This window comes from Anser brachyrhynchus (assembly GCF_964034855.1).
Source record: "Anser brachyrhynchus genome assembly, chromosome: 13".
Taxonomy (NCBI): domain Eukaryota; kingdom Metazoa; phylum Chordata; class Aves; order Anseriformes; family Anatidae; genus Anser; species Anser brachyrhynchus.
This window is the reverse complement of record NC_137708.1, coordinates 21,552,546-21,577,143: the sequence shown is the minus strand read 5'-3', so window position 1 is coordinate 21,577,143 and position 24,598 is coordinate 21,552,546. Positions and strand designations below refer to the sequence as shown.

The 24,598-nt window shown below is 38.4% G+C and overlaps 1 protein-coding gene across 1 annotated transcript; it reads right to left on the bottom strand.

The window, feature by feature from the left end:
• Window positions 1–471: 471 nt before the first annotated feature.
• On the bottom strand, window positions 472–24,041 carry CUL4B (cullin 4B). The gene is made up of 20 exons (XM_080553792.1): window positions 22,704–24,041; window positions 20,048–20,163; window positions 15,659–15,762; window positions 14,667–14,736; window positions 14,105–14,178; window positions 13,003–13,165; window positions 12,814–12,903; window positions 12,461–12,543; window positions 11,810–11,877; window positions 10,581–10,699; window positions 9,806–9,998; window positions 9,409–9,513; window positions 8,993–9,103; window positions 8,161–8,246; window positions 7,198–7,305; window positions 6,906–7,019; window positions 6,232–6,337; window positions 5,985–6,157; window positions 5,310–5,462; window positions 472–4,135 (listed from the first exon to the last, which is right to left on the bottom strand). The coding sequence occupies exons 1-20, from the start codon at window positions 23,230–23,232 to the stop codon at window positions 4,040–4,042; spliced, it is 2,661 nt and encodes an 886-aa protein (XP_080409918.1). The 5' UTR covers window positions 23,233–24,041; the 3' UTR covers window positions 472–4,039.
• Between the last annotated feature and the right edge of the window lie 557 nt (window positions 24,042–24,598).

The window sequence follows — 24,598 nt, the reverse complement described above, 5'->3', positions numbered from 1 at the left end:
CCTGCATTAGGAGAGGTTGGGCTGAAGATATTCCCAGCAAATTCTGCTCAGATTTAGTCTGACAGTTCCAAATGGCTGAAGAAAAAATAGGAGCTGGCCCAATCAGCCATCACCAACAAGAGAAGCCCTAGCCTTTACTCCAATGACTGTGCCAGAACCATTAGAAAAATCACTAAATGCACTGGGAGACCAGGAATAGTGCTCTCACCTTTAAGGCCAGACATACACCAGGAGAGTAGCCTCCTCTACTAGCAACAGGCCACCACATTTGGTGTTTTTGTACCATTTCTGGTTTAGAAAAGTCAAGGGATTTTAATGACTGAAATGAAAAAGGAACTACTCATTATATTTAAATAGCAAACGGGTATTTTGCTATCAAAGCACAAGCTAAAGATTTTAAAGAAGCCAGAAACATTAGTAAGCCCAACATACAGAAATTTGAGTAAGAAGGCATTTTACACAAGAGTTTATCAACACAAAACTGTTTAATATTTATTAAATGACACAAAATACCTAGATAACAGACTCACTCTCTGAAAGGACATGTATTTACATTATTTACCAACTTTAAGAAAGACTCTCTGTATCCATATCAGACTTGTTATGAAACATTAAAAAGGTTTTGCTGCTTTTTGCATCGAAGGATGCAATGATGACACATGCCCTGTTTGCAAGTCTGCATAAACTATAACTTTTTGATGCAGTGAAAAAGCACATTTTTTTTTTTAGTTCTGGTAGCCGAGTGAAGAGGCTTCTGAAAAGTAACAGGGTTAGGTTTTTTTTTCCCCACTCCAGACATATTCTGAAGAACTGTTATACAAAAAGTATATTACATTTTTGAATGCTGCTGTACTCTTACAATTTTAGTGTAACTTTTCAAAGAAAATATTATTCCTACTGTATGAAGTCACTAAAAAAAAACAAAGTGGTATCTGAACCACTAGATGCACCATTAGATGCACTTTTGTTTCTTTAAAAAAAGAAAAAGACATTAGGGCAAATGATATGCTTAGGAAAAAACAAAAGTCTGAATGATAAAAAAAAAAGAGCAGAGACCAAAATATGAAGCACAGCTAAAGCAACTTAACAATTTGCTAGTTTTTTTTTTTTTTCTTTTTTTATTAACTGTTTACTTTGGCACCTTTGTGTAAACTATAGAACAAAATGTTTACAACACATTTGCAATTACAGCATTTAAACAAAATGGTCACTTTTTAAGCCAGCCAAGACAAAAAAAATAGTCCATTTATGGGTATAAAGATTAAAAAAACCTAAAATATATATTTCTAAGAATAAACTGCAATTTCTTATGAACAAGGTGCTATAAACTGCATGCAAGAGTCAAGATTAAAAATGTGTGGCCAAACAGACAAGCTGTGTTATAGCCAGATGAACTGTGGTCCAAGCCCACTCCTATTTTTATTTTTTTTTTTCATATAGAGATATATATGGCTCAATAGGCAGGCACGTGATCCCAGCAAGAAGTTGTAGAGTTATACGGCTGGACAAGAAATCTTGGCTGCAGCTTTGTCATTAACCAGGAATGAGTGAGACCTTAGCAGAAGAGATGAACAAGTTCTTGGGGAAAAGCTGTGAAGATCCAGCAATGAGAAGCCTTCTCCCCTCCCCTCTCTCACCCCTTCGCTCAGCCTAGCCAGTATTCTCAAAATCCATTCTTCGGGTTGCTTTAACTAGGTTGCCACTCAGGGTCTGCCTCAGATCATGGAAGTCTCATGAGAGTTGAGGACATTTTTCTATGTACTAATTTTTGCATTTAAGTTACTGAAAAGGATGGGATAAAAATTAATTAAGCCTTTGTACCTTTCTGATTGGTTTGACTGAACGCAACACACTTGTCTGATGAGGGAGGATTTTACCAGAGCAGACGTTTTTAACATGTGGTGGTGTTTGATTTGCTACAACTGATTGAATGGAACCAGTTCAATGTCGATTTCATCGTCTCCTGTCTCACAAAGAGAGAAGTTTTATGCTCCTTCTCCAAAAACCTTTTTAAAAGGAATCTTTTATTGGCTAAAGATACAAAACACATACAAGAAAAAGGAACACTGAATGGAAAATACAGAAGGTTTTTTTTTTTTTTGGGGGGGGGGGGGGGGGGGGGGGGCAGGGAATGACATGTTTTCCTCCCCAGTGGATGTCTATTCGAACTAATACTTAAAGATTTGCCTCTGTTTGCTGGAGCAATCTTCAAGTTGCTTACCAAATAATTGTATTAGCATTTATTACAGAGGCAAGGGTGGTCCTGGATACCTACCAGAAGTTATGCTGCAATAGTGTCAGAAGATAAGGTACATTTTCTGCAGATCATATAAGGAGCTGTATGACAGTTAGTGGAGGGTGACAGCAAGTAATTTAGTGGGAGAAAAAAACAACAATCATCTGCTTCATCTGACAACTGAGGACTGCATACAAAAGAGCTTGAGCAAAACACAGCTGGAGAAAACATGGAATTAAACAATGGACCAAAAAAGCAGCAAGGATGGGATGTGTCAAATGCAAAACAGACACGCACGCACACACTCCCCCTCTCACACATACACACCCCTGAATGTGGTATCACAGTGATAAAAAGTTATAGATCCTAGATAGCTAAGTTACACTGTCACTAAAAAAAGTATCATCTTGCTTTCAAGAAATATCTGGTATTCTCCAGGACTATCAGTGCCTGAAAGAGGATGAGGTTTTTCACTGTACTTTGCAACACAGCTGATTGTAGGTCTAAAGCTTGGCTGGGTAAGGAAGAACTGTTATGTGGAGGAGTTACCTTTTCTGCTGACACTTTTTTTTCCCCATGTATTCCTGGCATACACTGCTATAGCAATAAAAAACGCATTCTGTTGAAAAAAGCTCTACATTCAAGTGACTTAATTCTCCCATGTCTTATCAAGATGCAAAGAATGCTTTCTGGTCATCTAAGAAAATGTTTTAGATGCCTCGTAGCAATACTCAACTATCTTTCTGTATGAGAGGTAGGCTTCTGGGTTCTAGGAGGCCTGCCACATCTAGGGCTGAGTTCTTAAAGCTTTAAGTTAAAGCAATCCAAAGCAGGGCAGTCTTGTAAGCACCCTGTCTAAACCTTGAGGTTTGTTCAAGTTCAGAATGTTGCAAAGCAAGTATTAAAATTAGTTTGTAACTTTTGTTCTTATAGCTGTACCACAAGAACAGTGTGGCTTTTCATAAATACCTTTAAATAGATTCTCTTTTGTAGAGTATTGCTGCCAAGAGGTGAAGGCCTCCTACCCATGACTAGTAAAAACTGTCACTTTTGTTTCCATTATGGCTGTTTTATGCTTAAAATTCCCGAAGGTGAACACCAAGTCTTACAGGCAAGCCATATAAATATAAACCTAAACTTGTTTTGTTGTAGCAGTTATTTAAGAATGGTATTTGTATATATAATATATATGCCCACACTGCAACCTTTATACATCATTTTTATATTGGTATCATTTTTATCTTAATTGCAACCAAGAATATATTCCACTAGATCAGCAATAAGCATAGCTTGGCTTATTCCCCATTTCCCCTCCCTCGAGAAAAATCCAGGTGTGGGTATCAACCAGATCAATGGTATGTTGCTAACTGAAATGCATTCTGTACAGTAAATTAAAAGTTTGCATGCAGTTTAAGCATTTTAAAGGCTATTTTCTTACATTAACTAACCTTCTGTTTCCATTTAAAGGCATCAAAGACATCTGTCTTATCAAGGGACTCCTCTTCAGACCCAGAGACAAATGGAATCACGAAGACCAGATACTTTCTTGCAGCTTTCTGCACATCTTACTAAATAACATGCAAAGAGTTCAACAGCATTCTTCTTAAAATGTAAATAGTACTCTTTAAATGGGCATGTTAACCACTGAAAGAAGTCGTCCACTCTACTATACTTCTCCATTACACTGCTTTCATTCAGTCATCGGTAGTATAAAAAGTCAATTAACGGGATCAACAGGCTAGTTTATCCACTGGCAATTGCGTATGACACCAAGTGTGCAGTAAAACAAAGGCCAACATATGTTTATGCAATATAGTTGTACTGATTTGGGTTTTCTTTATCTCTTTCCATGTAGTCCCTGTCAATTAAGGATTCTATTCTCTTCTTAAGGTCAGCAGGCTGTAAAATAAAGCAGATGTCAGTATTATGATTTTGTGGTCAATGTTTCTCTAATTCTTTCTATTTAAGCCAAATACGATGCTGTTCAAAATGACTAAGGAAACAAATATCATCACTTAAATCCCTTAGAGCATTAAAGATCCTTAAATTTTCAGTGTATAACTGACTGAAGAGAAAGTTACAAAATTAGCTTGTTACTTGCAACTAAGCATAGTCTTTTTACAGCAGGGAAAGATATCTGCTGCTGTTTAAACTGAACTCTACTACGAACAACCACAATTCATACATTTCATACCAAAGCGGTTTTATTTGTGACTTTTACCTAGATGGTGTAAGTCATTTTATCTTGATGCAAATAAGTTTTGCAAGAGTTTGGGTGCCCTAAGACTTTGTTCAGTGAAGAACTTATATCAAACGTCTCAAGATGGAGAAGTGGGGAAAAGCAAGCTCAGCTACAGCTTATGTAAAACTTACAGGCCTGCAGTAGCTGAACATGTTAACAAAACAGAGTAACATGGCAATACCTTTAATTTTAAATTCCCATTGATAGAATGCACTGTATATTTGAACTCAAACACAGATACATCACTGTCTATTTGAAAATCCATTTGACATTTGTACACAATAAGCTATTCATTCATATATTGCAACTATGGGCTGCTTTAGCTTTGAGACATTCACAAATACTTAATTTTCATTCCATAGATATTTGTATATATCAACTAATATAATCTGTCTAGGAAAAACATTGTACATTTATTGGCTACTAATTTATTAAAAATTGTCAACCAAATTAAGTCAAGAATCAAAAACACTTCTGTATATCTGAACCATTTTTCTCTCACCCCTAAAACAGCATTGCCAGAAAACATAAGCAATGCAAGAACATCCATGTGTAAACATAGACAGCTTAGCTTCCAATTAGTACTAGCAAACTCACAGTTCTGAGAACCATTATTAATATGTTTTATTAACTTACCAAAAGCCAGAGGCAATATTCAGATAAATGAATGAATGCAACTGGCACTTAAAAAAATTTCTGAAATTAAGTATTTGTCTCTCCTAACAGTTAAAAAAAAGGCACACTTTAGACAGAAACACTGTTTAACTGAGGACAGGCCAGGGAACGTAACAAGTAGTAACACATTTTTAAAGAAAAAAATCAGTACTACACCTTTACTGGGAATTTAAGCTGGTTGTAGACCTCTGACACAAGCAAGTTATGACTCAACGTTTTGCGCATCTTCATGATTCGTACAATTGCGGCGTCAATCTGGTATTGCCGGTCCTGGAATACTCTCTCTGTAGTGCTTGCCTGTTCCTCTACCTGATGGATCCATTTAAAAGAGTTTTAAAGAGAATACTAGAACTGTTGAATCAATTCATCTTCATATCTAGGACAATTCTTAGTTTATGACAATAAAAGGTTTACTGTCATATATTTGACATAAATCCTTTAAAGACGAAACTCTGCTCTTAAGAAGAACTTGCACAAGGGATGGTAAATTCACTGAATTGGTTTCTATGTTCACAAATCAGTAAAGCCCTAGAGAATGATTAAGGGTGAAAAAGAACAGTTACTAATTGGAACTTTTGCTAATCAACCTCATTTATAGAGCATCATTGGTATCTAAGTTAGTCTGGAAGCTCACATTTAAATCCTCATTGCTATGTTTGTGCTAACATCCACAATATACGTGCATGTTTCACACAGATACCAGTATGTACGTTACAACTGAGAGGGAAAAAAGCTTGTAAACGGGCAGGCAACAAGATACCTAACCAAGAATCAAAACCCCACAGCATTAAACACAAAACAAAAAACCAATCAAACAAACAACAAAAATACCGTTTCTTTCATCTGAATTTGGTTGATTTTTATCCTGAAGAGCTTATGTCTGAAATCATCATTGCATGTGAATTTATCACCGTCTTCAACGTCTTTTCCTTTGGGGCTTTTAGTCAGTACTCTGGCTTTGCCACAAGCCAGAGACTGAAGTGTCCTTCTCAGCTCTCCATCCTCTATAGCAGAAACAAGTTGTTTAGTATTTTTAGTCAAGAACACTTGGAAGTACTCAGTTGTTTTCAACACCAACCTATCCCAGTGGCTTGCTTTATCTCCTCTAAACTGAACTCCTCTCCTTCATTAAACATGAGCAGCACCAGTGTCTGGAACAAGGAGACCTGAAGTTCTTTTTTCCCCTGTCACAGGGAAAACAACAGACATCAGTAGGGTGTTTTTTCAGGGGAGAAAAAACGATGAAGTCACTGTTCTATGTCAATTCTATATCAATTATTTCACTTAAAGGATGCAGTTGCTCCTTTATTCATTAGGGAATATAAAAGAATAAAAGTTACTGGTCACCTTTTGTTTTTAAAATGAAATGCAGACTAAGATAGAGGTTAGAAGGTTAAACTACCAAATACCAAATTTGCTAAGGTATACATCTACTTGAGACAAATTCAAATCCATCAAGCGCTTAAAATCACAGTTTGAAAGACCTCTAATCCAAAGTGTAACACGTGCATTAGTTAAAAATACAGCATCAGCAACCATAGGATCTTTGCAATAACCATGTTTGATATTTCCTGTTTTATCATTAACATTGTTATGAAAAATACAACTAACTGGTAACATTCCTGGATTCCAAGATAAATTTTCTTGAAATATATTCATGACCATGAAGAAATGCTGAAGGGAAACAGAAGCTCTCTAAAACTGACATTTTGGAACTGACAAAGCAACACAAATAAGAGAAACAAGACTCACCTCTTTAAATTCTGCTTTTAGTACACAGTGACCTAGTGTTGATTGCCACTGAAGTTTCCTACCACTGTGTTTTCCTAAATAAAAGGTCTTGAAAATCTCCTGCAGTTTTACCATCTAAAAATGGAAGAAAAACAAAAAAGCACATACCAATACACAATTTCTACTTTAAAAGCATCCCTTCGTACTCCACAATCAAACTACGTAGCAGTTGATGATAAAACCAAGTTGCAGTTGGTATCAAGATGCATTACTATTAGGCTGCTATTTGGTGTAACATGACTCTATTCATTACCTCTGGGGGTAGGTGGACCTCCATAGGCACATAAGTTGGCCAATAACCCATAGTCAAGATATTCACTGTTAGTTCAATGTTGCCAGGTACATTCTGATTTTGCATATACTGCAGAAAGAAAACAAATTGAAATACACGAGTGTTTATTAAACACATTTCAGGTAGAACTGAAAAGCTACCTAGAGCAGACATTAGAGCACAGAAGGCAAGTAACCTTGTGATGCCTTTGTTATGTAAAATGTGAGCTACATACAAGAAAATTAGGATAAGAAAAAGCACTTTCAGGTGTTTTAAAGGTGTTTTTCAGGAAGAAAACAGGAAAAGAAGTGCTTTAGCAAGCTGATGTGAAGATGTACCTAGTTATATCCTATAACTAGATGTACTTATAAGTAGGTACATCTTCACATCACAATTCATGTAAGATACATCAATTGAAGAAATTAAGTTGCACTTCACTTGTAGTCAAACAGTTACAGGACTGCTGTAATTGATGTCCAAAAGCATTGTCTGAGAAGCATCGTTACTTGCCTAAATGACTAAATTTATGAGCCAGTCCCATCAGAATATAGTGCTACTAACTGGTGTTGAAATGTTTTAGAAGTTTACAATTCTCCTTTTATTGTTTTCTTTCCTTTTTTTTTTTTGTTTAAAGCTTCTTGTTCCAGGAAAACAACTAATAAATGCAGCATTTTTTTCTAAAAGTAGAGAAACAAATTAAGAAAACTCTCACTGATTTTCAGTGAGGGCTTTTGCCCACTCCCTTTGAAAGGGATCACTAACAAAGCCCTTTTCTCTGTAGTGAAAGAACATTACAGACTAGAATAATTCAAAAGGAGTTTAAATCAATTACAATAGAAATGTTTACAACTGAAGACATCCTGCACTCTCTTATTAGCCTTTTTGAAAATAACTCATTCACAAACCAAGCAAGTGAAGGAGCCATGGCAGGCTTTCCAGCATTACCTGTTTAAATTGTATCATTATGTCTTTTGAAAGCTCCATATCTTTAAACATTCCTTCAAGTTTGCTGGTGAAAGCAGCTCCACATTCTATAAAAAAGAAAATTTCATTCTTTAAAAAAAGATCAACAACATAGAGTATTTATTGTAAGTATTAGAATGCACTTGGAAGCAAGACCACCTATTTCAGTAAATGTCCAGCAAATAAAGACCCGGACTTAATTATGAAACGTAATAAGGTTATAAACAAGAGGGGGAAAAGTGTTTTTAATGTGGCAGCTATTTTGCAACCTATTTTTTTCCCCCGTGTGGACATGACTATTCTTCCTAGGAATCCACCGGCAGCTTGTCACTCAGACTTTGATCTTAATCTTAATGAGCCGCCTACCAAACCCTCTCTTGATGGTGGAACAGCACTGAGCTCTAAAAATCTTGCTCCTACCACCCAAAGAAGCCATACTACAAAGCAATGAAGACCAGACTACAAGACTGCTAACTGGCAGCTTCATGGTTCAGACCTTATACAGAGTAAATTGCAAGAGGAAAAGTCACCCTCAAGTTCTCTGAATACATCACTGATTTATTCTGCAGGGAACATCAACTCTATCCCACAGGCCACGAGACACAGTGAACTTTAAACTGCTGGGTTTTGGCTATTTCTGCTATAGTTACTAAAATAAAAGCAAACGATTCTCCCCAAAAAACACCAGTCACTCAAGAATTGCATGCAAAGATTTTTGGCCTCATGTAAAGCATGAAATACAAACAGCACTTCTGGGAGGTCTCATTAAAATGACTGTTTTCAAAAGGAAGCTGGAAAAGGGTGAGAGATTTACCATGTTTGAGTTTGGAAAGCATAGATTTTTCAGCATCGACTGATGCACTCTTCCCAACTAATAGCCTCTTCGCTAGATCTTTTTTATAAAAGGCCTCAAACACATCTTTTCCTGTAACAGATGAGATTTGACAGTGATCACAAGTCATTGGGAGCTTTTAAACATTACTGATATTAAGGGGCCCAATTCAAAATTCAGTAAAGCTAGCAAGGACCTTCACGTTAAGATTTAAACAGAGTTGGAGTCAGGTCTCATTACAGGCATTTTAATAAATACTAGTTAAACAGCACTGCACCAGCAAACTGCATGTACAGAGAATGAATGCTTAAAAATGTAGAAAGATCGCAAAAGTGAATTCAAAGTACTTTTATGTTGCTGATTAAACAACTGTATCCACACACAAAAACATCACTTACCATATATGAATCTAAATATGATCATAATTTTATCCAGCATTTTTTCAAGTTCTTCATCGGTAGCTTCTTTGTTGCCTGCACGGAGCTTTGAATCTACATATTTAGCTAAAAGAATGTTAAGGTATAACAAGTTTATCATATGCCTAGTAGCACAATGGAAACAACGATGCACTTGTTTTTAAATTTAATATTGTTAAAATCTTTTTATTGTTAAAATCTAAATTGTTTAAATCACCTGCATAACAAGGCACAGAAGATACCACAATTTGAGGATGTAGTGTATGTTGTATCTCAACACACAATTCCGTATCACACCACATCTGTTTAAGCTGCATCAGCAACCCCCTCCTGTCCCCCCACCCAAATTCTCACATAGGAAGAGACCAAATGAAAATACCTATGAGTTCAGCTGGCTTATTTGGTCTTTTATTAATGAATGTTTCAAAGGCTTCTTTCATGGCATTTACAAACTTCTCATTCTTGAGAAAGCAAACATCAATAATATGGTCAACTTTATCTTTAAAATCAAGCAGTTCTTGGACCATGGTTTTGTCTTTTTCTGGATTAATTACTATTGTGCTACCAAATGCCTGAAAAATAAAACATGTCTTTCAATTAGTCTGAACAATGAATTTAAATGAAAACACTTTTAAAACTTAAGTTATCTTTGTAATGTTTTGGTTTTGATATTCCTATTAGTTCCACTAACACAACAGAAGTAACAGCATTATAAAGGAATTATATGTCGTCATTCTCAGACCGTGTATGTTGATTCAAAACCAAACTGTCAATAGATAAACAAATTTAGAACTTTTTTCTGACAAGAAATTTCAGAATGGAGATGATAGAAGTGTTTTGTCATTATCAAAACACATATTGGAAAAAATATAGTTGTCTCCCACAACTAGCTATAAACAAGGTAACTCCAAATTTATTTTGGAGTTTATTTGGAGTTCAAATTTATTTGGAGTTCAATAATTCAGTTGAACAATTTGCTATTTTCTTCAACAAGACCTGAACAGTTACTGTACTTTTCCCAGTAGAGTTTCAAAGGCTGTTAATATTTGCTTATAAGCATGTAATGATTTCTTACAAAAATGCAATAGTTTTTAGAGATGACTTAAATATCTGTGTATAAAACCCAATCAATACCAGAATTCTAGAAATGGTACCTTTATGTACTCAATCCAGTGTTGTAAGAGAACTTGCACTCCACCTCTCACACGACTAAATAACTGATACAGAAGAGACAGGTCTTGAATTCGATTTTCATCAAGAAGGTGATTTAAACCTGCAAATGAGAGAATTTCAGTAAAAATTGAAAACATACAGCGATCCCCAGAGAGCACAGCATATTACTACAGTAAGGGACCTCTTCAATACTAGCATTTCTTATCAATCTGTTAGGTTGTATTTTTTTTAATTGGAATGCTACCCGATTTAACAGAAATCCAGTGAAATGTAGAAGAGCTATCTGGACTGGTTCTTAGGCTACTTTACATAACATGTTAATCACAACACCTTTGCTTACTTCTGCTCTACTCTGCCCTAAAAATTTGAGAGGTCTATGCTCTATGGATCAGAAGGAAAGGTCCTCTGGCAATACAGAGCTCTAAGTCTCAATTCCAGCTGAAAAAATGCATTTTACAGATGTCTGAAGGCAAGCAACTTCAAGAAATATCTTCACCTTCCGCTTTTTTTAACTTTCTGGCAGAAGGCCTGATACTCTAGAGCAAGGTTCTAAAAAGTACATGGGTAAATATTGCCAACCTGATACTCCTCTCAATAAACAGTCTGTTCCAGATGTGCAGGAAGATGCTCACATACTAACCAGATTGTGGACAAAACAGATAAGAATTTGATCATTTTATTATCCAACTTTTGCTACACCCATATTTATCTCCAGACTATCCCTCAGAGTAACAAATGGTCACTAACTCCACAGAGACTGTTGAAGAGCTGAGGTTAATGTACATCACTGCTCAAATTTCACATTTTTTTATTTTTTAAATAAAAAAAACAGCTTTATTTTACAAACAGCAAGCAATCAGTGTTTCTCTTTTCCGGTGCAGCCAGAATTCAAAGGCTTTTCCCTTACCTCTAAGTCTTCAGAATGCTACTCAACACATTGAGCTGAAGAGTCCCCTATTCTAGTTTTCAGTTTGCTTTGTTATATAACTGAAGACACCACTGTGGCTTCTTACCTCTGACAAGGAGAATGGTACTTGCCCTCTTGCAAAATGGTCAGTGCTATTTCATGAACTGAGTAGCAAAGGGCATTAAAGAATGATGTAGCTTGTGTCATCCCCCAGCACCTGAATCTGTCACTTTCTTTTTCAGCAGAGGAATTGAAAGCCCCGAAGCAGTAATTAGAAACATTTCTATAAAGAAGAAAGATTACCTTTCTGAAGAATTGCTGTTAAATGTTCACCTAGAAGTTGCTTTTCTACAGTTGCAATTAGTGGCTTCCTATAGAAAAAATGTTTAGAATTACTTTTCCTTTTTCCAGTATTGACAGTTTTAATTATTTTGAGATTACACTAACTACAATCAGCATTGGGAGTGCTCTAATTATCTGTGGCCAAAGACGTAAATGAGTATACACATTTGTCCTTTTTTCAACCTGATTTTGTGGAAATCCTGACTCCAAGTAGAAAAGACTGAAGAGTAAAATTAGTCAATTTTCCACACCCCATTAAGAATATGTAAATATTAACAGCCTTTTACTTGAGAATTCTCTATCCTCTGTCCTATTTTTTTCAGGTAGTATGACAGCTGATTATTTGCATTTCAGGAAGATGTTTGGACGGGGAGTGGCAGCCTGTATTTCTAAATAGAGATGCCCAACAATGTTTATGTCAAAGCAGTGACTTACAAGAAAAGGCTATCAGCTGTGTGAACCAAGACAGTACTTCATCATAACCAAGGAATTTTGGGAAATAAGAAGCATTTGATGATTGTTTAATAACTGAAATAAACTGTAGCTATTAGATGGCTCTCAACAAGAGAGCCAAACCACTAATGATACAAAGCAAAGAGAGATTACACTTACTGTGTACTCTGATCTAAGTAAGTGATTATCCTGTCTGCTTCTTCTTCCAAGCGCTTGTTGACATGGTGAAGATATTCTGGAACCTGAAAATGCCAGAGTAGTTTTGTATGTTTTAAAAATCAAAAGAGAAAAAAATGACAATGCTGGCTGACAGCTCCAGCAGCTCCAGTTTAAAGCACAAATCATTACACTGTGAATGAAGGAAGCCTCATCTGAATTTGCTTTCTCAGAGTACTATAAAACATACAAGACACATTATTGCCCAGTACACTATTTAGTGCAACAGACTAGTTCCTCTCCTTGAGAAGTGTCCCGTCATTAGGCATAAAAAAATAATTGAAAATTCAAAATACCTCTCTTTCCTGCATAAGCCTCTGGCCCTCTGCTGCATACAAGCGGTTAGTCTCTTCCAAGAATCTATGTTCGAAAGAATCTTGATATATCTAGGGAAATAACACAACAACAATCCAGGGTAAAGCTTAATGAGCACTAAATAAGAATAAGCTGGTTTATTGGTTGAAAGCTGAAACAAGCTTACTCACCTGCAAGTCAGAAAGCATGCTTAAAAGGCTTCGCAGTAAGCTCCTATCAATAGCCTCACCATTTCTTTCCCTCTCAATGAGTAGAAGAATGCCATCAATAGTTTTGTTCTGAACCTTCTGATCACTTATTATATGAGTTCTGAACAATTCTAGCCCCATATCCCTAAAAAGAAAATAAAAACTATTTAATATATTGCATAAGAATCAGCCCCAAATATTAATAAAATTTGATCTAGATCAAACAGAGCCCAATAAATTACATGCATTCTCTGAATTCCTCACTCCTTTATCCCCAAATGACTCATGATGAACAAGCACATACATACTAAAATAAGCCATGACAAAGCACCAACTCTAAGTTACAGATTTTAAAGACCAACACGTTTTTTTTAAATAACCCCCTAACTTTTGCAGTATTTTTCAGTTGACAGGCTGATTGAAACTAAACAAACAATAGCTTTCAACTAGGAAAGGAGAATGCCATTCTGGGCCCCAATTCCAAGTTTAAACTGTTGGACAATATTCCTTTTAGTCCACCACTTACTGATCTAAGTGTGTTAGGCAGACATCAGAAGATCTCAGTGATTTGAAAGAGAAGGATCTCTATGGCAAAGTAATCCAGGTAGCTTAGCACCCAGTGAAGAGCCAAATGTTGTATGGCAAAGGCACTGTAGGGCATTTGCTAATTACTAAAATCGGGCTGGGGAAGGAGGGGTTGTGTTCATAAGAAAACTACTTGCTCTTATTTTTAGGTAACTTTTCCCCTTCAAAAACGTTCAAAGAACTTCAAATACTATGCATGTTACTGTTACACTACTAAAGGCAATAACTGGACAACCCAAACCCTGGCACTTCAGTTGTTGAACATGTCCTCTCCTTTTACTGTGCAAACTGGAGGCTGATATATATTTAGCTGAGATTTGCTATCACAGTTCTAGAAGAATCCTACAATTCATGGTAAGTACATTAAAAATGTGACCCCCCTTTGCAATAAGCAGGTACATATTCACCATCTAATTTACAGGTCACTAGAACGCAGCTAGTAAGATAACATGGGATAATTTAAATAGTCCCCTCACAATTTTATCCTTTGTGCCCTTACCAAATAGATGGCAGCATTGAATTCTGAAGTACGTAAGTTCGATCCAAGAACAAAAAGATACTTCTAATCATAATCTGGTATGAGAAGAAGAAAAAAAGCCACAATCATTTTACTCTTGAAACTGAAGAGCAAAACAAATTATGCTTGACAACAACAAAAAAATTCCAGTGACAGGCTTTAGGCAGTGCTTTGTTATTTATTTAAAACACTCCTCCAATTACGGTGAGCTGCTCAGTCAACATTTAGCATTTTTCTCTAGAAAAAAAATAGCTCCTTTCATAACAGGTATGAACAGAAAAAAGGTTGCATAAGAACAACTGTTCAGAAGTGGTGTACCCCCACCCAGCCCCAAGGTCAGACCAATGTGTTAAAAAAAATATACTACATTATTTTCATGGCTTAATTTCTAACGTACCAGATACGGTTGTATTTCACAAAGAAGCCTTATTAAATTTAAGACAACATTTCAGAAGCACAGTGTGTTTGTAAAGGAACAGAATTAAGTAAAGTATCAGCTGGACTAGTGAACTGTTTTTCTTTAAAAGGAAAAAAAAACACTTACCATTTGTCTGCAGTGGTCTTGCCAGCATTTGTCTATTTTCTTTAGAAAAAGAACACTATCCAATGAATCCATGAAGAAATCATTAAGAAAATTATGATTAACAGGCAGCACTAACGGCGAAATGAACCAGCATTTTGTTTTATTTAAAAGACACTTAACATACAGCACAACGAACTCACCTACTCCCAAACAAGACCACTTAATTTCTTCCAACTTGTTTAGTTTTAATGAGGGTCCTGGCGTAAACAAGGTGTTCTCAATAATGACAAACAAAAACAATTTGAACTATTTAAAAAAAAGGAAATACACTTCTGAATGCTTTGTCCAATGCTCCATCCTGGCAGGGGCTTGCATGGGAAACAAGCAAACCTCAAAACCCAACAATTCACAATATGTCTAACAGCCTGCCACTACATAGATTCTGTAATTTCATGTCATGTTAAGAGAGAACCTTAAGAGAAAAACTTTGTTTGCAAATTTTGACTTGTACTCAGTTCACAGGGTAATTCTGGTACTAATTAACATCCACTTTACAAGATCTCATTCTGATGCAACTCCAAACTTTTCTAGATACACCATTTTGATCCTCAGAACTGGTACCATCGTACATTTCCAGTCCACTAGCACTTTTCCAAATAGAAAAAAAGGAACTAGTTCCAAAATTTTTCTGTTTACCCAAGCACGGCAGGTTTGGTACTTGATGCAGCCAACACAGCCGTTTTTAAGCCTTACTTTATGAGCTTCTCCAAGATGTCAAAACGTATCATAAATACCAAGAACATTTTCTCATGAAGTTATCACACGATTACAGATAAAGGAACTAGCAGTGTTCTTTGTGAGGTCCCCAAAAAAATGGAAACAGACCCAGTTATGCAAAAAATAGGAATTCAAATCACCATGGCCTAATGTCATGAACTAGTGAAAGAAATCGATCGCCACATGCTGGCAGGTAAAAACATTCTGGCTTGTCAACAGCTTAATAAAAAGGATATTCTCTGAATTGGTGAATTTGTGCTTTAATGTGGTCTTCACAGATCTGTCTCAACTGCTTGTACAAGTTTGCAGAAATCTTGTAGGAGCAGAGATTTTCAACAGCCTGAAGTAAAGAGAAACAGATACTAAGCAGTCTGCTTATAGTCTGACATGTGGTTTTACAAGGAAAGAAAGAGATGTGGAATTCTTCTGCTTCTCATTCAAAAGTTACCTGCTTTTAATTGTAACACTTAACAGCTGCATGCAAGAGAGAGACATGACACTAACAGCAATATGCGACAAAATGAGAGCCATGCCCTGAACAGCTTAGAACATGAGGGCTTATTAATTTCAGCTGGAGTATCAATAGCTAATAAGGAACACAAAGAACAAGGATGTTGGTTTAGTACATTCAAGCAGCTTGCTGTGTTTCATACTTCAAAGCAGACACTAAGGTCCTCATTTTATCAGCTGCCGTGCTCTGCAAGTCACACCAATATTGGTTAAAAAAACACACTGCTTGTCCTTTCCTTGATTAAAATTCCCTTTACCCACAAAACTAAGTGTGTGTGTCCCTTTACCCATTGGCTATATTTAGTTTGAATCCTGAACAATTTTTGGTAGTATAACTACATTCCAGGTGTTTACAGTGGCAAACGTTCTAGATCACAATCAAGTACTACAAGATTTGTGCCTGTGCTTCATAGCAAGAAAAGTTTAATGAGGACTTGTCTTAGGAGACTGATCACGGAAACAAGCATTCTACAGTCCATAAGCACAATGAAGACTTTTCCAAAATGTATGCCTATTGCCCAGATTTGGCAAGAAACAGAGCAATTCTAACTCCTTGAGATACAAAGTCACAATGTGTGTATATTCTGGAAAACATCTGTACAAACAAGAGAGGAAAAACATATATGGCTTTCAACCAATGCTTCCTGATCTTATTTGTTTTCTTAATGGAAAGTGCTTTAGTTGCCAGTACAACCAACTCATAGGATCAAAGTACTGGAAAATCAAGTTTGCTCCCCAGCAACCATGGGCAGCCAGGCAGTGAAAACAGTTCAGATGTGTACAGAGCATCCCTATTCCATTACACTGAAGTCCCCACATCCCCAAATACTTCCTGACAGTGCACATAGAAGCCATCAGCTTCTCACAGTTAACAGCCACCACTGCAAGCACAGCAATAATCAAAACAGCTAAACCAGTCATCGTTCCTGGGGTGGAAGCACCAGCTTGCTTGCAAGTGCACTACAGCTAATGTGGGCTCTATGACAGAGAGGTTGAATCAAAAGAAAACAAAACCCCAGCCAACACAACCAAAAAAGAAAACTAAACCTGCATAAGCTTATTGTCATAAAAAGACAGGTACAGCAAGAGAGTGAGTACACCAATTAACACTAAAGCAGCATCTCTGAACACTGACCTACACAAATACAAACCAGGTATGTGACGTATGAATCATGATTAGGAAAGCCAGAAATTGATTGTCACCATACACAGACATGAAAGTATACAGACCTTAATAGCTGGAAATGGCAGTAAAATTCAACTCTCAGCCTTAACACTTAAGAAAACCCAAACAAATACAAAGACGCAATAGGAGGAGATAATCTACTTCATGGTTCTTTAAACACCAAGTTTAGAGAGGCTGATTAGACCTGTAGTAAGTGCAATAAACAGACTTCTCCCACTTATTTTGGAGAAGAAACAGAGCTGGAAAGACAAATGCTGTCGACTTGTTAGTCACCTGCATAATCCCGCTTAGACTCACTTCTAACTAGCAGCCTGACACCAGCAGCCATTTCGCTGTACTTCATCAGTAAAAACTACTGGTCAGCTCCCCCATCTCAACAGCTCATGTAAAGCTGCGCTTTTGCATCTGTGTATCAGAAACTCCTATATGTTAAACACCAAGTATGTGCTAGAATCTGAGTGCTTGAACAACAGGTACAAAGCTTCTGCATCCTCATTGAGAACATCTGTAAAAATGTTTTAGTTTGTGAATTCTGCTCAACTTACTGGCATTATTATGTTAATTTTTAAGAGGGCAAACTTTCCAAGGACACAAACAAAACTTTAAGATTTGCTCTGTGGAGCGAAACAATATTGCAATGTTATGTGCAGCAAATTTAACTACTGGTGCTACAAAACAATAGTTGTATTATAGAGAGAAAATTCCTGGTAACTTTAGGAGCTACAGTTCAAAAAATTGCTTTGTTCAGAATTAGTGGAATATAACATTTTGGCCAGGGCATCGGTGTCTTAAAGATGGTCAGAACACCTGAAAGCAAAGTGTTGTACTTCTTTTGTGTAACATATTTTTTTAATTTTTAATTGCAGCATCCACACCAGGGTCTCTGTTAGGAAAAAACTGGAAAGGGCTCTGATGAGAGAACAACAGAATTTCCCAGAAGTACTTACATCTGTGATTGATTAGAAAAGGAAAACTAACAATGGATCTAGTACCAAAGACCTAGATGATTTCTTCCTGGTACTACAAGAAGGAAACTTGTTTTGATAAAGAAGCTGTCAATTCTGTAGCACTTCAGCTGATCACAGATGTGTATTATTTCTCTTGCTGGGGTAGGTGGCGAACAACATAAGTAATAAAGTTATGGCCCACAAAGAAATAAAGCCTCAAAATGTTTGCTCAGAGAGGTTTTCCAACACAGACAACAGTTAAACCAAATTCAAATTTAACTCAATTATCAAGTATGTTATTTTGAGGTGTGCAGCAAGAACTTTTGCAGGTTATTTTGCAATTCCCCTCTGTGCTTGGATAATGGTGTCTGCCATGGCATATTTGGAACCAGATCCATTTACCAAACAGCTGTTCAGAAACGACATTAGTTAAGTAAGCATTTAAAAACGCTGATTGCTATTCTTATTTTTAAATGAAGACATTATTAGATTTATAAAAAGAATACAAAGATTTCATACTAGATTGCACTCTATTCTCTTAAAACCTAGCTACATTATTATAATGTTAACAGAGATTTAGAAAAAAATCTTATCCTTTTGTTTTCTGAGCATAAACACCATTAAAAAGCAAGGCTGTGGTAAAACTGAACAGAAATTTTTCATTGCTAATTTTGTAGCAGAGGCAAAGTTTTCAATACAACTTTGCATCTTTAAACAATCTTGAATATCCTCAAGTACTTGATTAACTTATTTGCTCTGCTGATCAGTGTACAGTGAGTTGTTTAAAATACCAGCCAATATAGTGTATTGTAATTTATTAATTTCATCAGGTTTTGCAGAATTAACAATACTGTAGTTACTTTAACAACACCATATATCATCTTGACCAACTGTTAGAAAAAGCTATTTTTAAATTAATTGAACATTATAAAGAATTATCATAACCTCAAAAATGCACTGGACCAAGGAACTCGACCAGTTAGGTTCCAGGTTCTACAAGGAATGGCAATTTATCTTTCCCTAAATCTGACCCCAAACCTTGTGCAAACAGGATTTTTCTCCCTAACTTTTCACAGAAATTAAGTATAACCAAATGGGAATTTATTTTTTTTTTATGGAAAGGGGAGGGAATGGGGAAGAAGAGACACTAAAAACAGACAGAGAAGGATTTATATATACACATGGAGAAACCAACCAACGAGGTAATAAAAACTTTAGGAGTAATTAGAGTGCTTCCTTATACCCAGCTAGAGCAGCATGGCTACTACACCACTAAAACCACAAGCACTAGGATGTTAGGAGGGGGCAGGTGAGGAGAAAGAGCTGAAAAAGCAGAAGTTGAGTTTACAGAAAAACATGTTAGGAAATGCAGTTCGAGTGTGATCACTTCCTAAAACGTCTAGGGCAAAGCAATCAAAGCTGTTGCTGGAAATAAATGAGTTTTAATTCTCAATTAAGACATAATGCTCAATGATAAGCAACTGCAATCAAACCAACATAATACAATGGTATTCTATTTACTTTTTAAGGGGCAAACAAAAAGTTTCAGTGTTTAAATGAATTACTTATAACCCTCAATCACAGATACTGTCTTGAGACAAAGGATTATATCTTTAAATCATCTTTTTCATACCTAAACACCACCGTCTTAGGATTTCACATTTCTCCTTCAGCAGCTACACACCATAAACCCTCAAACAGTAAAGGAAATACAGCCCCTTGCCTTATTTAATTCTTGTCAAGTGTTGCAAGGGAAACCACACCTTGGATTATGTTGTGGCAAGTAAAAAAAATTTGTTCAATGTTAGGTCTCCTGAGATTTGTGTTGATCAATTTCAGATTCGAGAAACTGTTCTATGAAAAGATTTCGAGTGAGAATATCAACCAAAATATCATATTCCTAACACTGTCTCAAAATTGTTTTAAATAAAAAACCCAAATCACCAAAACCCCACCCCACCACTTGTACTTAAAGCGCTTACCTGATAGAGCTCCTCTAAATTGTACTTAATTGAAGTACTGTTCTGGATAGCTTCTACAGCCTCTTTCAGTTTTTGCCAGGTTTCATCTGTGTAGTTTTCGGGCAATTTGGGTTTATCTTGAAAAGAAATTATTTTATAGAATTTGAGAAAGTATTAAGTAAAACATTTTACCTTTTACAGAAAGACATAGCTCAGAGAAGACATAGGCTGATGCTCTAGGTTGTACTTAGACATTAGTGTAAAAGCAGTACCTTATGTTTGAAATGATATCACACCGTAAAAATTCAGCATTATTCTTCACATAACACATCACAACATCAGTAGCCCAAATTGTATGTGTGATTTATTAAAAAATAAAAATCACAATGTGTCATACATGAGCAGCTTAATTAGTAGAAACCCTAAAACCCAGCAAAACAGACCTGCATCTTCATTACACTCCCTTTTTGTACAAGGACATCACAGATAAGAGTAAAAAACTGAACATTAAAGCTGAAAATGATGGATTAACAGCTGTGTATAGATTATTTCTTATCAAGTTCATTAATTCTACTCTGTATTAGCACTTGGAAAGAAACCCCAAGACACATACACGGAAATACTTTATTATAAAGTAAGGCTTTATAGTCACAAGGAAAACCTTCCAATTCTGAACTAATCCATTTATACGTCTCGTGGGTTTGGCCAGTGAATATTTGTGAGTGAAGCCCTCTTTTAATGTTCATACAGCTCAAGCTTTGCAGATTTGATGCTTTCCATTAAGTTTCTCCCATTTAAAAAAGGCTGAGAAAGATTAGCCAAGTCACACACCCAGAAAACTGTAACTATTTTAAAACTGTGTGCTCTCAAGCTAGTTAAAACAACCCTTTTTGTTGTAACACACAAGTTCTCAAATGGAAGCAGGAGGAGGAGAAACATAAGGAAGTCACATGCACATCCATGCCACCAACAAGTGGAACTGATCCAGAGTATTCGCTCTATTTAAATGGACTTCTGCAAACCCAAAGGTAAAAAAACAAAGCTTTTTGATTTCTTTTGAAAAAAATAATAAAAGCAAAACAACCCCACTTCTCTCTTTTTGTTTTTCCTCATACATTTCCCTACAGTATTGGCAATATCTCAACATTGCTGTGCTGTGAGAATCTATAGGGACAACTCATACGAGCAGGACTTGCCCACTTTCGCTAGAAAGAAACGAGTACACTACTCAGCAGTAAATACCAAGATTTGGGGTTTTGGGAAGTTGTAAAGGATGTTATTGCTATCACACACAAAAGCACACCGAGACTATTGTTCAGTTTAGCATCTGAGAGTAAATAAAAAGCAAAGCTGGCAGCTTCTCAAAACATCCTTTTAAAGCCAGCAACTAGAATACCAATTCCTAAGCAATGAGAATTGCAGCACCATGCAATCTATGACATTTAGCTAGTATTTTGAACAGAAAAAGCCGACTTTCCTTAAAGATAACAACAGGGTACATGCAGCAGAAGAGTGACATTTCTTTTTCACCATCGTGCATCACAAGTATAAATTTTCAAACAGCCAAACTAAACAACGACAATGTGACCAGGGGAAATGGGTGGAGAAGATTCTTGAGGATTACAAGGCCCTCAAAACAAAAAGTTACACTGGAACACTACAGTGACTAAAATGATCCTGATCCTTACCTCCTGGGATATCTCTACAGCACATCTGCATCAGTTGTGTATTTCAAAATTAGTTTTAATCTTAATATCCTTAAGCCCCTCTACCCCTACACTCAAACACATTAGGAAAAAGAAGTTTCTTTCTTGATTTGTTTTTAATCAGACTGTTGTAAAAGACTGCAAGAGGCAGGAAGGAAACAAAAAAATCTCACAATTTACCCATCTTTATAGGATAAAGACTACAGAGTTTTAGCTAAGCTGTCTACACCTACTGTAATTTTGTTTACTAGAATATTATGCAGCACTGCAGCAGAAAGTTTCATCTCCCTGCTTCAGCTGGTCTCAAGTAACAACGCTGGAGAAGCTCAAACATGTTTGTTGGGAAACTGTAAAATAATGTAAACTTGAAGAAAGAGCACATCCAGAGAGAGAAAAGACATTAAAAAGCTAAACAATAAGAGCTGAAGCAAGGATATTGTGCGGAAAGCATCCAACAAAAATCTGACCTTCTTTGAATGTAAGTGGGGGAAGCAGAAAGAAAATCTGCCATGATAGCCTGATAATCACCTTAGTTTCAACATTTAAAGCTAAGCACAGGCAGAATAACCAACAAACAGACAAAATGGATAGGGGCAAGACATAGATTCAGGTCCAATTTAAAAAAAAAAAAGGCCGTGAAATGTTAAAAGTTTAACAAAAGCAATTTACACTCTTATGTAGTAAAATATTTTGTTTAACAGGCAGGTTAAGGCCTTCTCCCCGACAGCGTGAAAGCAGCCTGAAAAATAATCCTAAACTGGGAAGACTAGCTCAGGATGTGTGCATGACTGGGCAAGTATGCATGATAAATATTATTGCCCCCTTCACGTAAGTTTAGAAACGTTTACCACAGAAAAGCATTTCCTGTAAAACCTGGAGCTATTTGAAAGCCAACCGGTTTTCATGTTGAAAACAAAACAGAGAGCTGAGAGGCAGCTCCGCACGGGTGGTGAGGAATTATGGCCTGTTACCTTTAAAGTTCTTGATCACTAATTTCTTAGCGGACCCAGGTTTACTGTTGGCGAAACTGGAAACGGTAGAGGAGGCAGCTTTGGTCAGGCCATTTGCGTGGTGCCCTACAGCCACTGAAGAAATTAAAAGGCTTTTATTTTTGAGCTGCTGTTGGTGCTGCTGTTGAGAAGAGGCAGCAGGAGAGGAGGAGGAAGACGACTCTTCAGCCATCTTCACATCGAGTCCAATAAAATCCAAGGAGTCCTCAAAGCGCAGCTTCTTCTGGAGGTGATGGTTGGAGGAGGCAACCCCTGAGGAGCACGAGGAGGCAGTAATGACAGCGGAAGATGAGGAGGAGCTGGTTTTGGAAGGAGAAGAGGAGCAGGAGGAAATAGAATCAAATTCTTCTCTTTCAGAGTTGCTGTTGCTACTGTTATTTAACTTTCTCTTCTTGCAGGAGGAGCTGCTGCTGCTATTACCATCAGTGGCAGGTCTGACCTCCTGAGCTGCAGCTGGGGGGTTGGGGGAAGAGAAACCTGTGGGAAACATGAACACACAGAAGTGAACAGGCTGTGGGGCATCAAATCCTTGTGATGTGACAAAGAGGGGGAGAGAGTTTTAGGGTCAGTCGCCGGGGTCTCTTCAAGGAGTCTTTTAATTCCTCTCTCCTCCTCTTATCAGCGGAGTCCTTCCGTGCTCCCCCTCCTTCGCCGCCTTCTTCCTCGGAGCGATCGCCCTGTCTCCCCTCTCGCCCCTTTATCGCTTCGCTTCTCCTCACAGTTTGCCTCCGTTTTCCTGCCGGCACTCCCTTCTCAAGGGAGTGTGTCCGCTCCTGCCTCTTGCGGCCCACCGTCTTCTCCCGGTCCTTCTCTCCGGCACCCCCGCCTCCCCCGGGCCGCCTGCTCCCCGAGCTCTGCCTCGCGCTCCCCTGCCGCCTCCTCTCCGCCGAGCAGCCCCGGGGAAGGCTGAGCGCGGCTCCTCACGCCGGGCCTCCAGCCCCTCGCGCCTCCCTCTCCCGCTCCGCCGCCCAGCCGACTCCTTTTCCCCGCAGCCCGGCTCCGCTCGGGCTGCCCCCCTGCCCCTCTCTGCGGGCTGCTGGCTCTGCCTGGGGCGGGCGGCCCGGCACGGGGCTTGTTATTGTCAATACACGGCAGAGAGGGAGCCTAAAGATGGCGGCACATCCGCTCGCGCTGCATGCTGGGGCGGGGACGCCCGGAAGCGCGGCAGGGCGTCCCGGGGATGCGGCGGGCCCCGCCCCGGCCCCGCAGGCCGCACCTCGACCCTATAGGCCCGGCCCCACCGGAGCGCATCCCCCACGCGTCCGCTCCCGCCGCCCTCCCACCGCCCTCTGACCCACCGGAAGCGATCATGCTGGCCGGCCGCGCGTGGCGGGAGCGGGCGGGGGGCGGGGCGGGGCCGCGACTCCCTCAGGCGGTCCCGGGGGGCGGGGCCGCGGCGCTGAGGGGCGGGGGGGGGGGGGGGCCGAGGGGGCTCCGTGGAGGCCCTGCCCGGCGGGACCGCAGTTCCTGTCCTTAAACGTGGCCGCGCGAACTGAGCTACCGCGTGCGGCTCTTCTGGGCGCTCACGGGCCCGTCCCGGCGGGCGGGCGATGTGGGGTGCTCCGGGTTTTGGGGGAGCTCCGGCGGTGACGGGGCGCCGCGGGTGGAGTTTCGCTGGGTTTCAAACTGCCGGCGCGGCTGCGGGGGGTGCTGGCTCGGCAGAGTGCTCGTCAAGACTGCTCTGGGGAGCGCGGGAGACAAGTTGGGACGGCCTGTCAAGGCGGCGGGCTCCTGCTCGCGCCCAAGTGAGTGTGTGAGCTCGGATACCACAGCCCTTTCCTGTTCCTTTTTTAACTATTAGTGTGTTCCTGACTCTGTATTTTACAATAGGAATAAATGATACCATGTAAAACAGC